General features: G+C 27.6%; 1 protein-coding gene across 1 annotated transcript in view; it reads left to right on the top strand.

The window, feature by feature from the left end:
- LOC147810030 (ATP-binding cassette sub-family C member 8-like) overlaps window positions 1-16,694 on the top strand; it is a 28,422-nt gene that overhangs the window by 10,997 nt on the left and 731 nt on the right. The window contains exons 6-12 of the mRNA XM_087164852.1: window positions 17-122; window positions 1,727-1,822; window positions 6,486-6,651; window positions 7,693-7,830; window positions 8,825-9,031; window positions 10,394-10,702; window positions 10,995-11,280. Coding sequence (XP_087020978.1) covers window positions 17-122; window positions 1,727-1,822; window positions 6,486-6,651; window positions 7,693-7,830; window positions 8,825-9,031; window positions 10,394-10,540 — 860 coding nt within the window. The 3' untranslated portion in view covers window positions 10,541-10,702; window positions 10,995-11,280. The remainder of the gene's footprint in view (window positions 1-16; window positions 123-1,726; window positions 1,823-6,485; window positions 6,652-7,692; window positions 7,831-8,824; window positions 9,032-10,393; window positions 10,703-10,994; window positions 11,281-16,694) is intronic.

Raw genomic sequence — 16,694 nt, 5'->3', positions numbered from 1 at the left:
AAATTGTTTATTTTAGGTAGGTTAACTATTGTTGTTGGACCCATAGGCAGTGGAAAATCATCCCTTTTATCTGCAATTATTGGAGAACTTCACCAGATAAGTGGATCAGTTAACTGGAACAGGTTTGCTTACTGTTTGTTAATAATATTTCTCAATGTTAATAATAATTTCTACAACTCAATAAATGGTGTTTTGCGCAGTAATGGAAAACCATTAATTGTAATCAGTTTCTTCTATGGCACTATACGTGAACATCTTCCATATTTTGCTATTAAATATATTATGTTGAAGGCATTTGTAATGATTTAATCAGTATTTTACACTGTTTATTAATGAAGTTGATTATTTTTAAATAACACACAAATACTGCACATAAACAGGGATGCCATTCTTTTATTGCTATTATGACGAACCTTCTTCAGATTCAAAACACTAAATGAGAAAAAGAAAATGGCCAGATGCAAATATTATACTACAAAAAGAAAGGGAAAAAAAGGATTGACTTACAGGGTTTTTGTCCTTGAAGAAGTTGCTTCATTATATTGGCCAACCAATTATATGTCTGTTTATTGGACACTATTTGTGCTTTTGCACTTTATTGTGACTTAACATTTATATGCAGCTCAAAGTTGATCTTTCTTAAATTTGATAATGTTGTTTAGATTTTATTATTAAATTTACTTAAGCTTAATTACTATTTATTAATTATAAGTTTTAAACTTAACTAATAATGTATCGAATAAAAGTGTCTTATAATGTATTTAAATGTTTACTCAATTCCAATGAATAAAGAAATTATAATTTAATGTTTTTATCTAGTTTTATGTTAATAACTAGTCCAAGTTATTTTTTTCTTCTATGAATAAATAAAAAATTTTTACATGTGTCCTTCTTTTTCTTTTTTTTTTAAAGATGGTTTTATACGTGTAAGGTAGGATGAAAAATATAGTTTAAAATTTTCTTGTGACTATAATAAGCATCAGAGTGCCATCTTATAAATTTTGCTTCCATTTTTTTAATCATTTCTTAAAGCTTTGTATTTTAATAATCTTACCACAGTAGTGGTATTTTTCTGATATAAAAGGTCAACATTGTAATGTATTTTTAAATGATTCAATATTAATATATAATTGTAAATCATAGCTTTATGTGTGAAATATTTTTAATAATAACAGTAATTTTAATTATAATAAAGACTGTACTTTCAATATATTATTTGTTCACAATGTCTTGATGCAAAAAAAATGTTCCTCTTCCTAAATTTCATTATGTTTTTCACTTATGTGACCTAAGACAATAAGAAAAAAGCTTATCAAATTTGCATCACTAATTTTAAATAAATCTAATTATAAAATCTAAGTAATAAATCTAATTATTTTTTTTTTTATGAAAAAGATTTGCTTAACCCTTTAAGCATTATGCATCTGAACGAAGCTTTGTTCTGGTATGCTGCATTACAGTTAAATTACTTGGGATGTAACAGATTTGCTATGCAGGAAAGCAACTACTTTAAAGGATGTGAAAATCTTGATCAACTGCTCAACGACTTTTGAAATTTTAAATATTTGAAAAATAAATTATCAATATAAAAATGAATGTAAGAGAATTGCTTTATATTGAAAAATGTTAATTGTAGCTTTAAGAAAGATAGTTTCTGAATTATAAACTGATTTCTGATTTTTGAAATATAAAATTTGCCTTTTTTTATGGTATCTATCTTTTACAGCTCTCCTCTCATTGCTTATGTACCACAAAAACCATGGCTTGTTAATGCAACACTTAAAGAAAATATTTTGTTTGGTCAGCCATATGATGGGCGAAGGTTAGTGCATTATATTTTATGTGAAAATAAACTGTTATTTGTCCATATATATATATATATATAAACAGTCTACTACTTCACATTGTACTAGCTATACAACATACCTGCCAACTCTTCCGGATTTTCCGGAAGATTTTATTTTCATATTTAAAGTGGTAGTAATTATATACTATTTTTTCTTTCATAATCTTAATTTTTAAATGATATTGTTCACCACTATTCTTACAAAAATTAAGCACATATATTAATATGCGTTACTATCATAGATGTCAACTTAAATTTCTCAAATACAACGTATTTGTTTGCTTAAAATCGAAGTTTTAATTCCATTTTAATACCACTGGGAAAAATGATAATGGAAGGGATTAAAAGTTGGCAGGTATGATACAATGTGAATAAAACACAAGTAATGCCACAAAAATAGACATTCTTTCATTTTAGTTGTGTAATCAAGATGTCAGATTATGTAAGGCTAATTAGATTAAAGTGGATTTAATCAGGATCTGATTATAGCCTAGGCCCAATAGGCATGGGCCTAGGGCCCACAATTTCTGAGGTGCCTCAAAAATTAGTAAAAAGTCTAATGTAATGTGGGCTAGCTATGTGTTTGTTTAAGTATTAAATAAAAAATAATTTCAGCTTACAATAAAAAAAAATTCAGCTAATCAGTGACTTTCAGCGAAAATCACTGATTTCAATTGTTTGTGGTCACCAAACTATTTTTATTTTGACATAACATGTTTTGTTGTTTTATATTTTGCTTGAATTTATAGATACATAAACTTTATCTTTGAAAAACAATCTTCAATTGTCTGCTTTCAAAATTTCTTAGAATGTTTCTCTTAAATCATGCAGTTCAATAGATTCTTTTTCATTATTAGGACTACTCTTCAGTAATTTAATTTCAAAATATTTTGTAAGGGGCCCAGAAAATTTGGTGGGCCTTGGGCCTGAATTTGTCTTGATCGGTCCCTGGATTTAATATTCTGATTTTTGAAGTATATGTTTCATGCTCTTAAATCGCACTGTAAGGTTGTGTTTTGTTTGTACAAATTATGCAAAATGTGACTGACAAAAAATTTAGTAAGTACCCTAGTTATTAAAATCAGCTGGAGGATCTTTCAGATGATGAAATTTAATTTGTTAACTAGGAAGAGAACTGTTTTTTTTTTTTTTTAAGCTGAAATTTATTCAGAATTTTAACAATTTGGGGACTTTTCTGCGATATTAAGTTAAAACAATTTAACAAAGTTTATATATATATATATATATATATATAAACTTTTATTCCGTTTCAACATCAACCCAGGTAAGAAATTTTAAATATTTTTGCCCATTAGATAGTTTATCATAAAGCAACTTATAAATTCATGCATTTCAAAATCAGATATCTGTGGTGCAATGGTACATCACTACATTTTAACCTTTAAATAAGTTGCTTACCATAAATGACAATTAAAAAGTACAATTTCCTGATGTTCAACTGCTCATCAGTTACATTGATCATTCTGTTGATTCTTTTGTAATTTTTTTTCTCCTTTTTATGTGTTTACTGTGAGTGTATGACTTCCAATGTTCAACTCCATACCATTGGAACTTTGAACACAATCAGGGCTTCAAGTGCTGCGCATTTTGCGCCAAATCGGTATATTTGCGCATTACTGCGCAGAAACGACATTTTATGTTAAATTTGCGCCGAATCTGCGCCAAAAATGTTTTGGGGACCAACTAAACATTGCCAAATTTTAATAGCAAAAGAAAATTTTTTCTCTTGTTGATTTCATCGTTATTGATGTACCATCGTCTTCGTCAATGGAAAGCTAATGGCCTTCTTGCGCTATTCTATTTATAGATTAATACCATGATCCTTGAATTAACTAGGGGACCATCCACTAAGTACATAATTTCATGTTGATCCTCAGAACAGTCAAGAATCACAAAGCTTCATAACCTCAAACTTTCTATCTCCGTTTTATTCATGTAATTAGATAAAGATAAGATTAAATAAGGATAAGAACTAATTGAGTTTCATAACTTAAATTTTTTGTCTGAGGGACCATCCACTAATTGCAGATTGTTTTTAAACAATTATTTTACTTTGTTACTTTTTTGAAAAAAAAATTTTTTTTTTTACTTATTGCATTTTATTATTGTATTATTACCTTCAAAATTTTCAGTGCTCTTATTTTGTTTTAGGAAATAACTTAATAATATTTAGAGGCAAGATTTTAAATAAGTATGAAGAGAGGGGTTTTCAATATTTTAAATGCAGCAAAAAATCTTATGTTTTTCAGATTTGTCATTCAAAAATACTTTAATTCATCTCTTAATGATTTGATTTAAAGCAACTGATATAAAAAATTTTAATTATCACAGATTTGCTAAATATTATGAGTGTAGGGACAATATAATAATTTACTTCTGAAAAAAAATTTTTAGCTTCAATACTCATTGTATTTGCATTTAAAAATTATTTAATTTTTTTTAATCATTTCATTAATGCAATACTTTATAAGTAACCAATTTTAATAAAAATTTATTAGGGGCCATTCACTAATTTACATTTAAGTTTTCTTAATTTGCTTAATTCTTTACATATTTTTATAAATTTGGTATGATCAATATTAATCTTGTTAATGTTGTGTTGAATATAGTATTACAAATAACATTTATTTAAATTTTAATAAAATTGCACTCGATAACCTTAAATAATAGTTAAATTAATTAGAGTTTTGAATTACCTTTTACAGAATTAAATAAAGTAATTATTAATTTAAAAAATAGTATGAGCCACTCAATGTTGAATTTATTAAATTTTTTTTTAATATTTCGGCAATATTAAATAAATTTTTAGGTCTTTTCCACACTGAAACACCATTGATTCACTTGCTGTATGATGAAATGGTGTTCCTAGTTAAAGCATTGTTAGGGCGTTTTTTTAAAGAGTTTTGGTTTTCATGTTTGTCAGGAAAGGACTTAAAATCATTGGATGTAGAAAACGCAGAAATTTGGCAAAATTCAAATTTAATAGATGTTGGACTAGATACCACAAAGGTGATGACATCCTTATCTTCAGAAAAAAAAATATGTATTTAGGTGTCAGATCTTTTTACTTGGCATGCACAAAACATTTATTAAAAGCAATGCCTCTAAAAAATAGGTTACTGTGCCCTCTTAAAGTGTTGCATCCTGTAATGAGAATGGAAGAAACTTCTATTAAGTCAATAAGATATCTGGCAACAGTAACCCCATCCATTATAAAACCTGGAGAGGCATCTTTGTTACTAGATGAAGGGGGCAAGGTTACATGGGGAACCAGAAGGTTATTCTTCTGACTCAAATGAATATGCACAAATTGATGTGTTTTGGAAAAACTATTTTGTGAAGAAAGATAATTTGGGAAATATCAAATATCCTCCTATAACAAAGCTCTATTGTGCGTACCACATGGGAATGCCGATGTTGAAAGAGGTTTAAGTGTGAACAAAAAGCTACTTGACAATAAGGCAAGTTTAAATTTGCATAGTGTTAATGGTTTGAGAGAAGTTGTGTCACATATCAACAAAATAGGGGTTTAAATAACTTTAAAGTTGACAAAGATATGATTAAAGTGGCTCGTGCAGCATTTAAAAATTATTCTGCTCGGCTAGAGGTTGAGAAAAAAGAAAGCAAAAAACATTGAAACTGAGGAAAGCAGATTGAAAGCTGCTGAAATTGATTTGCAAAAAAAAATTGAAGGCTTCTCAAGATCTCTTAGCCGCAGCTGAAAAAATATTAAAGATGGGTAAAATAATAAAGACATGTCGATTATAGAAAGCGGACGGATCCTCTTATCTGAGGCTAAGTCGAGGATAGCAGAATATTTAACAGCTTTGGAAGGTACCAAAAAGAAACTTAATTTGTTAATGCAGGGACCTTCAAAAAAGTGTAAAAAATAAGATATGTTATTAATGGACAAAATTAAAAATTCTTGTTATTAAATTCTTCTTTTAATTCTATTTATTAAATATGCTCCAAATCTTTGTTTTGCTGCTCCAAAATTGCTTTTTTGTTGCTCCAAAGATGCTCCAAAACCATGTTTTGCCACTTGAAGCCCTGCACAATCCAGAAGACAAGGGACTTCTAGATCAAACTAGCCTTTGTGGAGAACTTTTTATTGGAACTAACAACCCTCATTTACGTTAGATGGAGAGAAAAAAAATCTAAGAATCCCACAGTTAGCCTGATGGCAAAGAGATTCTAACCCATGATCCGTCGACCGCTGAGGATATTTTATGTCAGTACTGTTATTGGTTCGAGCCGGATGCAGCATTCTTTTCAACCAACTATCGCTGGGATTCCCTGTTAACCTCATTGGGAGGAAAGACCTCTATCCCTTGAGCCACCGTCCCGCTACAATTTACATTGTAAATTTTAAGATCTAATTAAACTATAGTGACTATTGGCATGCCATGACAAGCCAGTGATCATGTGGCATATTGACAGTGCTGATTCTTTCTTGATTATTGCAGTGCTGACTGATTATTTTTGGCTGATGACATGGTTTTGAGGTTTCCTTTCAATTAATTAATGAAAGGAATGTGTAAAACTTTCAAAATATTTTCTTCTAACTTTGACTTGTTTCCTTTATAATCCTGTTGTATTTTATATGATTTTGAAACAGGTACCACCAAGTGATCCAAGCTTGTGCTTTGCAACCTGACATAGATTTATTGCCTGCTAGAGACATGACTGAAATCGGTGAAAGGGGCCTGAATCTCAGCGGGGGACAGAAACAAAGAATTGCTCTTGCTAGAGCTTTTTATTCTCCTGCACGACTTGTTTTGCTAGTAAGTATGTCGGCTTAATCGTAAAGGAATCTATTCAACTTACATAACTAAATTGGTAAGAGGAGTTATTTATAGACAACTTAATATTTCTTTAATACCTTTCTATTTATTAAAAGCATAGTATTGAAAGAAATACTTCATATGTATGTATATATATATATATATATATATATATATATATATATATATATATATATATATATATATATATATATATATATATATATATATATATATATATATATATATATATATATATATATATATATATATATATAAATTACATAGTGCCCATCACCAACTAAAATCACATTTGTTCTGAGAACAATTCATTTTATAAAGCATCCGATTTTATAAACCGGAATGTATATATTCAAGAAGCAGAATGTAAAACTTCAACTTTACATCCACACTGAAAGCGAAATTGATTTTATTTTTACTGAATCCTCATTTGAAATTTTAATTAAACCTAAGCTACATTCTTTAATTTACAAAACGCTTTTAAAATGTTAGCATATTTGTTTGATTAGCGAAATTTATAGTTAAAGATTTAACATGGTGTGAAAGCCTGTAAAATATTTTATTACTTTCAATATATCATTTTCTTTAAAGTTTATTTTAAAATATTACACTTCTCTGTCATCTATTGAAGTTAGGACGATAGCTTTACCTTAATGAATGAATGGTGATCATTGACATTGGATGATGGTAGGCATTCTATAGCTTAATTCATAAACAGTATTTTAAAAAAAGGCTTGAGAAAATAGAAAATTCTAATTATTCAGACAAGGAAAAATGGAGTTTATCATTATTTTAAACATATGCGCCAAAAAAAAATTTATTTTCTAAATGGCGATAATGATTTCATAAAAGAATAATTTTAGAATGTTTTGATATTGTGATGATTCCTGTCTTGCTAATTTGATTTTAAAATATAGCTGATTTTATAATCTAGGGATTTTATTAGTGACAGTCACCTTTTTTAATATATATATTTATGTAATCGTGATTCAAATACCTCTGTATTTTATTCTTTTAAAGGATGATCCATTGTCTGCTTTGGATGCCCATGTTGGAGCTTATGTGTTTGAGCACGGTGTGAAAACTCTTCTCCTGAGGAGGCAAAGAACTGTTGTTCTGGTTACTCATAAGCTGGAATTCCTGCAATCTTCTCCAAAAGTAAAATATCATTATTATATTTATTTATGTATTTATTTGTATTTGATTTAGAAATCATTGTTCCCCTCTTCAAATATTTTTTAATATACATACTTTCTATATCGATTATATTTTTTTAAGACTTAAAATTTAAAAAAATTTTTTTTATAAAAGTATCAAGAAAGACTAGTAAAAATATTAAATAATCAATATTTACAAGCTTAAAATTTTAAAAAAATAGACTGATGTTTCAAAAAATTTAATTTATTTGTTTTATTTATATATATATTTATCTTGTCTGTATTAATAAGCAAAGAAATTTTAATTTTCAATTGTACTTATTTTTTTAATGAAAGCTTAATCCCCAATTTCCTAATTTATAGAAAGTGTATTGTATTTTTCAGTTACTTAAAATTAGTCAGTCTTTATATGTTATGATATTATACAGTCATTGTATGATATAAAAACTGCCAAATATTCAATTGTTAATCACAAGCCAACTTAAAATTTTAAAAAGCTAGACTGTTATTTAGAAGTTTAAACTGATTTTTTTTTCAATGCTTTTCTCTTTTTTTTAAAGAATTTTTACTTTAAATTGCTGCGCCAAATATTTTAACATTATTAGATTCCTACTCATTTGGTTTCAATTTTAATAAAAGCTTAATACTCTGTTTTTTTTTAAAGAATTTATGTTGATATAACTTCAGAATGAAATACTTTTCAAATAATACTTAAGTCACAATCTATGAATGATGAAAACTATTTAATATTATATTGTGCATCATCTACTAGTTAAATTTCAGATGAAATTTAAACCGCTGCACGCTGTATATCGAAATTATTATTTTAATATTCATTTTTAGTAATATTTAAGAATCAGGAATTCTTTTCTTCTTTTTTCATATTTACTTCTGCTAATTTTTCTTATTTCCATAAAACTTTCTTGAGATTAAAATTGACTTGTGATTAAAACTTCAACGAACAAATCAGTTATAAATTTGGTATGCAATTATAGGTACTGTTAATGGAATCCTGCACAATAAAGAAACAAGGTACCCCCAAAGAAATGGAAAGCCTTTTGCAGGATGTCAATTTTAATATGAAGAAACCCAAAAAGGCATATATGAGTGATAATAGTCAAGCTGAAGGTACATCTAAGGAAAAACATAAGCTTGTTCGTCTAATATCCAGGCAACAACTCTACAGAACAGTGTCTACTCAGGTAATGTTCTTTTGGATTGATTAATGGGATACCTGCAAGGGTATATCGAACCTAATCGGTTGTTGAAACGTGGCATTTGTTTTTTTCCGCAACTGTTCTCTCCATTATATTTTGAGTAAGCCAAGCCTGTCAAGTATCAATTCTCCTATGTGACGCATTCTATATTCTTTCACAAAGATTTCAATTCTTTTACTATATATTTCTTACTTAACACAGACAGGCATAAAGCCATGTAGAACATAAACAAACTAAATTATGCATTGTAGTTGCCATGTACATCGAATAAAAGTATCACAGTTACAATAAAGTACATTAACAAATAATAATTATAAGTTAATGAATTATATTTTACCAAATTTGATGTGCGATATGGCATTGTATCTAACTAACATTCTAACTTATGTAGATGAGTTTTAGTTAAGCATAATGAAATATACAAAAAAAGAAATGGTTTTTTTTGTAAAGCAGTAATTAATATTTTTAAACATTCCAAAACAATTTCATGGTTTATTTGGATATTATCTGGAAGTATTAAGTATTTTAGAGCTTCTATAAATTAAAAATTAATATGCAACTTATTTCTTTTTATGTTTGGGTTTAAATCAGTTTTATCAAAGAGGTGCACAACCTGGGGTTCTCAATTAGGCAATGGAGCATCTCCTTTGCATTTAAAAATTAATTGAAAACCTGTGTAACTAATATGAAAAATTTAAAACTGTTTTTCACACTATTTTAATAAATTGAGAAGAAAACAATGAAATATAAGGTTAAAATGTGTATAAAATCTTTTGACACCACAGTATTTTTTTTTTTAAACTTTCTGTAATTGAAACAAGTATAAAACAAATTTAGCTCAAAGATTTAGATTTATTTAAAAATTAAGAAAGTAGTTATGTACAGGAAAATAAATGTTTTGAAATTTTTCCTCGGTGAACAAAAAAGTTAAAAAGCATGTATGTTATGTTATGCATCTCTATTTTAAAATTTACATTACTAATATACCAAACTCTTAAATTTCATTATATTTTAAGTTTATTCATGCAACTTTTGTGTAATAAAACTTGCAATTTTTAAATTAATGAAAAAGAGTGAAGTTATGATTCTGAATGAAAAAATTTTTAGTTTTTTTACCTTATTATCTATTCTTATTATCTAACTATTCTCTTTTTTGGGGGGTATAGGGGGTTTTGCATTCTTTTAATTTTTTCACCATGTGCATTGTCTATTTTTTTTCCTTTTATGCTGTCTGAAAAATGTATTATATGCCAAGATTGGGTTTTCACACCTTAATAAATATGCCATACTAATTATTTTAGACTCCTTTAAATAACTGAAAAGTTTTTAAATATGTATATATTTCAGGATATTAAGCCAAGAGCCAGAATGGTTTCACTTAGTCGGCAGATGTCTCACGATCCTTCCAGTCCCTTGCCTTGCCACGATTGGGATGACCATGATGATTCTCTTCCGTCCATTCAGACAATCCTGATACTGGACACAAGCTCCTGAATCACATGAAGTCTGTCGAGAGTTTGAGGTCGAGTGCGAGCTCTGCAAGTGTAGTTAGAAGGTCGTGGAAGTGCCCTCCATCAAGGTTGAATTCCAGGATATCAACTAGAACTGATGATCTCATTGAAGAGGAAGAAGAAGAGGAGGAAGATAATACTGAAGGTATGTGGTTTAGATTTATATGTGTAATGGAGATTTCTAAAATAATTATATTGTTTTATTGTTTAAAGATGTAACTAGCATTTTTTTTTAAATGTGCTTTAGTGTGAAGCATCTTTGTATATTATTTCATTGCTTGAAAAGTGCTTAAAAGGTGCTTATTTTTGTTGAATAATTTGGCTACGCACCCTGACTTTCATTTAATTTTGTTTTTTATTTATTAGCAAATCTATATTTGTCTAAATGTAATGTTGAAATTATTTATTGATAATAGAATTTTATCATTTTTTTAAAGTGGATAAAATTACCAATGTTAACTCTTTGGAGCAAGTGCAGTTACCCGATGGAAAACTCATTAAAGAGGAAGAAAGAGAGAGAGAGGCAAAATTTCAAAGAAAGTTTATCTTATGTATATGAATGCATGTACTCTACCTTTGGCATTGTTTGTGATATTTCTCAGTATAGCTACCCAAGCCATGAAAATAGGCACTGATTTTTGGCTGTCTGCTTGGTCTGAATCTTCTACTTACAAAGAGGATGAAATAGATCTGGAGGAAGCAGAAAGCATGGGAGAATCTCAGGTACAAATTAGTGATAAAAGTTTCCACAAAAAAAATAATAATAATAAATTTGACTTTAGAAATTAATAATTTTTTTTATTTTTTTTTATTTGGTAGTTTTATGATAATTTTTTCAAGAGGATTGTCATTATAATTTTTTTTTATAAATCAATTTCTGAAGAAAAAGATTTTTCTATCAATCTAATTCAGGCATAAAAGAATCTCAGGTACAAATCAGTGAAGAAGTTACTATAAAAAAAAATCTCTTTGACTGCCAAAATTCGTACTTTTTATCATTAAATTTTGTCAATGTTAATTTTTCTTTTAATTTGTTTATTTTGTGGTAATTTTTTAGGCAATTATCACTTTTAAAATTTTTTTATAACAATTAAAAATATATGTATTCTGGATCAAGGTACTTCAGGCATGTAAGAATTTTGATCTAATACTTTTGTTTGAATAAAAAATATCAATGGTACCTACCTTAATCTGTTAATAAACCATTTTTTTTTATATGTATAAAATCAAATTCATGTAAGATAATTCAAATAAATGTTAAAAGAAAAAATATAAAACAAAAAGAAATTTTTTTTAATTACAACCAATTACTATTAAAGCTAAAAAACGAGAATAATAATTAAAATTATCTCAAAACCATCATCTAAGAGAATTTTGATTTATTAATTATATTTGAGGGAAAAGACCAATGGAAACTACCGTAGTGTGTTCATAAACAGTATTTTATAATAAAAATTACTTTGTGTAAAATTGTTTCATTTAAATTTAAAATATATATGTATATATAGATATAGAACAAATAACATTTTCAAACTGGGATCAATTACTATTGAGATGAAGAGAAAAAATTAAAATTTAAAATCTTTTTATTTAAGGATTGAGCTCACTAGACAAAACTGATCTTTGATAATTCTAATTTCTGCTTTGCTCTTTCTAACCTCAGTAATAATTGAGATAAAACCGATGAAGTATAAATGATAAAGTAGTATAAAGTATTATTATCTGAAAATAAGTAATCTCTAAAAATATATTTTACTTCTAGTCAGTAATCTTAAAAGCTTTTTCTCTGAAATAGTGTAGCAGGAATTATAATTAATTTGTTATTTATTATTGAATGATGAGAGGAAATGATAAAGCATAATAAATTATCCATTAACATGTGTTTGATATTTTGACCAATAATAAATATTTTTTTATAAATGTTTTATATAAATTATTCTCAAACTGTACACCGCGTGAGGTTAGAAGAGTGCATGGAGCTCCATGGAGGAGTGGTGACTTTAAATAAACTAACTTATTGCTTTACTAGTAGTTTGTTGTTAATTTAGAAAAAAGTTTCAAGGTAGAGTTGAAAGAGTTTTAAATAATGTAATATATTATATAAGTATCCTCCCCTAAGTAAAAGAAAAGCTATGAGTGTTCTATTCAAAACTGGGTTTTCAGCATTTGCTATTGTTCTCGTTCGAGAATTTAATTAAAAAAATCGGAAAAAAAAAACGAAATCTTGTTTATTTTGCGGTTTGAAGAACTGCTATGAGCAGTATTGTAATTTCGCTTTATTTATATTTCATCTTATATTTATAAATTATAATGAATACCTCATATTAATTCAAATTAGAGAAGAATGAATTCTAAAAATTAGTTGTATTAACTATGTTTGTATTTTTCAATCTTGCACACAAGAGTCTAATTAAAATTATACAGCAGATAATTTGTTTGGAAAAGTTTAGAAATCCCTTGGTTAGTACATCTCATTCACGGTTCTCTTTCTTTTTTCAAAAAAAAAAAAATAATCTTTGTCTTAAAAATTATTGTAGATACTTGCTCATAAGTCAAATTCTTTGAACACGTTCAATGAACTGAACTCTGCCTTAAATTTGCTCGGTTTCACCAAGCAGGCTTGACCGTGTGGCAAGTGGCATTAGAAACAACAACAGAAAACTATTAACCATTTTGTATTGATAGTACAATAATTAGAATATTGTATTATCGAATTATTTTATATTTTTCTTCATTCTTTTAATGACTTAACATTAATGATTCGTAGTTTTGGCCAGAATTTTCGGAGCTCAAACCACTGCGCTTCCTATTTCAGAAAACTTTAAAGCATTTTAAGTTATAATGGAGCAGTGGAAAGGAGCGCAATATGCTTATGAAGTAAAGGCATTTTACAAAAACGGCCTTGGTTACGGTGGAGATGCTGCAATAGATAATAGTTGCAGAAGACTTGTCATATGTGTTACGAAAGGATGCTGAGCATTTTTATTTCTGAAAAATAAAGATTTTCCCTTTAGTTTTCAAGTTTGAAAATATTTTTTTTTAATGTTTACTGCGTAATTTTGCGTTATTAAAGCTGATCATTCACTGTTAATGGCATTTTTAAAATGCCTGATTTTCTGTCACATCTTTTAGTTTGTACCACGAGTGAGTTTTTTAAATATGTTAATGATAATACCATGGGAGAAGGAAAATTTCTGGCACAAACTTCTCAGAAAACTTAATACCAGCAATTTTTGTAGGTTCACTTAAATCTTATAACGAATAATTTAGTTGGTATTTAGGTAGTACAATGTAAGTATTCGCTATTGAATCATAAAATTTTATTTTGAGTTTGATTATTTACTTCTTTTTTCAGGCAACAAAGCAAATTTTTTCAAAAAATCCCATTGAATTCAATTCACAGACTTTCGTATTATGACATTACGATTTTCCTCGAAGTGATTCTTCATTCGTAAATTTTAAATTTTTTTAAGAAAAAGAAGAAGAAAAAAAGTAGACGTTCATCATAATCTGAGAGACAATAATTCTTTTTGACAATCTTCAGAGTTTGCCTTACCGCGAACGAAACGTTTCGTCACAAGTTTTCTTTCATCTCTATAACTAATTTAAAATTTAGAAAAGCATAGAAAAAGTGAGTTTAGTCAAACCTAGAGCAAACCATTAAGTTTCTAATACTGAAAAGAAGTTTTTAAATTATCAAAATGAAATTAAATTATGAGAAGATAACTTAGAATTACGCAATGGAGAAGTTCCAATAATTTGTTTGCTTTATGATATTTTTAATTTTTTTTTCTTTTATCAACTTTTTTTTCTTTTATCATTTCATGGCTTACTCTAAGTTTGCTTGAACTCCCTTTTTTTTCTTTTAAATTTTAAACTTGTAATGGAGATGAAAGAGAATTTGCAATAAAAAATTTCTCCCTTAGATTGGTGTCCTCTTAAGCGCGAAATGCCTGATGGAAAAACGAATGTAATTTTAACAAAACCGATAAATGTTAACTTTTTTAACAAATTGACATTTTTTTTAATGAAATTTACTGAATTTGTGCCTTAACTCTTATTAAATTAAATCAATGTTTTGCAAATTATTTACCTATTACAAGACTTTCAAAAAATTTTTATCGTGAGAAGTAAAACAGGCTATTCCCTTAAACTGGAATTTGAAAAGTGGTCATGCTTGGAAAAATCCTTTTAGGTCTCTTTCGATAAACATGGGTCTCTCGACCTCAAATGTACTTTAGTGACTTCTTATTTATTTATTTTTTTAGACTTATTTTAGAGCATCGTTTTGATTTTCTAAATTAAATTACATAGTGTCATTCAACTTAAACATGATTTATAGAAATTTAAGCATAACTACACGAAAACCATTATGGATATTGCACATGAATAAATCATAAACGTTCCTTCACTAAACGAATTTTATTACGTATAATAAATCTTGCAAGAACAGTTTTTTGTGTTCTTTGGTGATTAAAAAAAGGACATCAATTAACGAACGCAAACTTATAACATCAACATCATTATCAACTCGAATATTTTATATTCAACAGTTTAATCTTACACCTTTAACATTGTCAATACATGGTGTTCCGCTATGAGCACCCGTAATGTGTATTTTTTAAATCCTTTTAAAAATATCAAGTAAAAAAAAATAGTGCATTTTATAAAAAGATCACAAAATAATATTTAAGAGAGAAAAATCAAAAACATTTTTAATCACTGACCAATTGCATGTGTCGTCAACAAAAGCAAAGAAGGGATTAAAATCATCTCAAATCAGTTTATTTGATGATGAAGTTTAAAGACGGTTTTTCGAGAAAAGTGAATGCCTTCAAGTCTCACTAAACAAATAATCAGGCTTTTGATTGTTTTGAACATGCCTGTGATCTTTCATGGCTCAATAATGATTGGTCAGAGTTTGAAAGCGTTCTTGTTTTTGTTTTCTTCACTTACAGTATTAATTTATGCCTCCCATCTAATGTACATTTTTTTAAATATTTTCTTATAAAACTACTGAAAATGTATATTAAGGGCAGATATAACGGAACACCCTGTATTTACTAAGAATATAACTCTAAGCTTACTATACTTACTAATGAATTCGCATATTGAAATTTTTTATTACCATTAAAAATTAATATTATCTAGTTTTAAGCACTTTTCCAAACATTCATAAATGGTTGCAAGAAATATAAAATGCTTAATTAATCTAATTTCAACTTTCAATTTTTAAAATGGGGTAGAATCTTTGTAATATTGGTGTGAAAAAGAATATATATGAAATATTTTAACAACAAAACGATTGAAAAGAAACATATGTAAAGCTAAATTGTTTAAATAAAAGCTGATCAATAAAAGCTGATTCTAAGTAAAGCTGAATAATATGGACTTAATATAGGACTTAGGATTAAGGTTAATATGGACAGATGTTAATATGACTTTCGATAACTGAAGTTTGTGTTCCTAACAATAAAAATAAAGCTCCAAAAATCTATACATAATAATAAACGCGGCTGTGTGTGTGTGTGTGTGTGTGTCTGTAATCACAATATATCGCCCCAGAAGCCTCGCCCGGGCACGAAACTCGGCCCATAATTGTGTTTTCACATAATGAAGAAGTATTTTTTTTCTTTTTCAAAAATTTTGATTAGTTATTTAGTTATCAGTCATTTTGTAAGTCTATGCTTTTCGTCTGCTTTTTCGTCTTCAAAGAGCCATATTCAATAAATTATTAAAAAATGCATATACTTTTCCCCACTCTTATAAATGTATGCTAATGCGAACCTCACAATTGAAATATTAATTTTCGACAACTTAAACCAATAATATACGAAGGAATTAATAATTTAATTGTAAAGTTCGCATTAGTTTACATTTATTAAAGTGGAGAAAAGTTTAACTTTCGTATTAAAAATGTGGCAACATATTCGATACGTAAATAGAACGCTTCGCTTTGATATATTTGTCGCTGTTCATAATTGTTATAATAAGTTTTTCTTCTTCTTTCCACTCTCTATTTTTTTTTTTCTGAAGCGAAGACGATAATTTTTATAGCGATATTGTAGTACTTTGTACAACTAAAAATTCTTTTCACAACACTTTAAAAATATTTACTTTATTTTCTTTATATATAC

This window comes from Parasteatoda tepidariorum, chromosome 5 (genome assembly GCF_982258835.1).
Source record: "Parasteatoda tepidariorum strain Cologne lab strain chromosome 5, Ptep-v5.0, whole genome shotgun sequence".
NCBI lineage: Eukaryota > Metazoa > Arthropoda > Arachnida > Araneae > Theridiidae > Parasteatoda > Parasteatoda tepidariorum.
The sequence above is the reverse complement of the archived record's forward strand: the minus strand, read 5'-3'. Positions and strand labels throughout refer to the sequence as shown.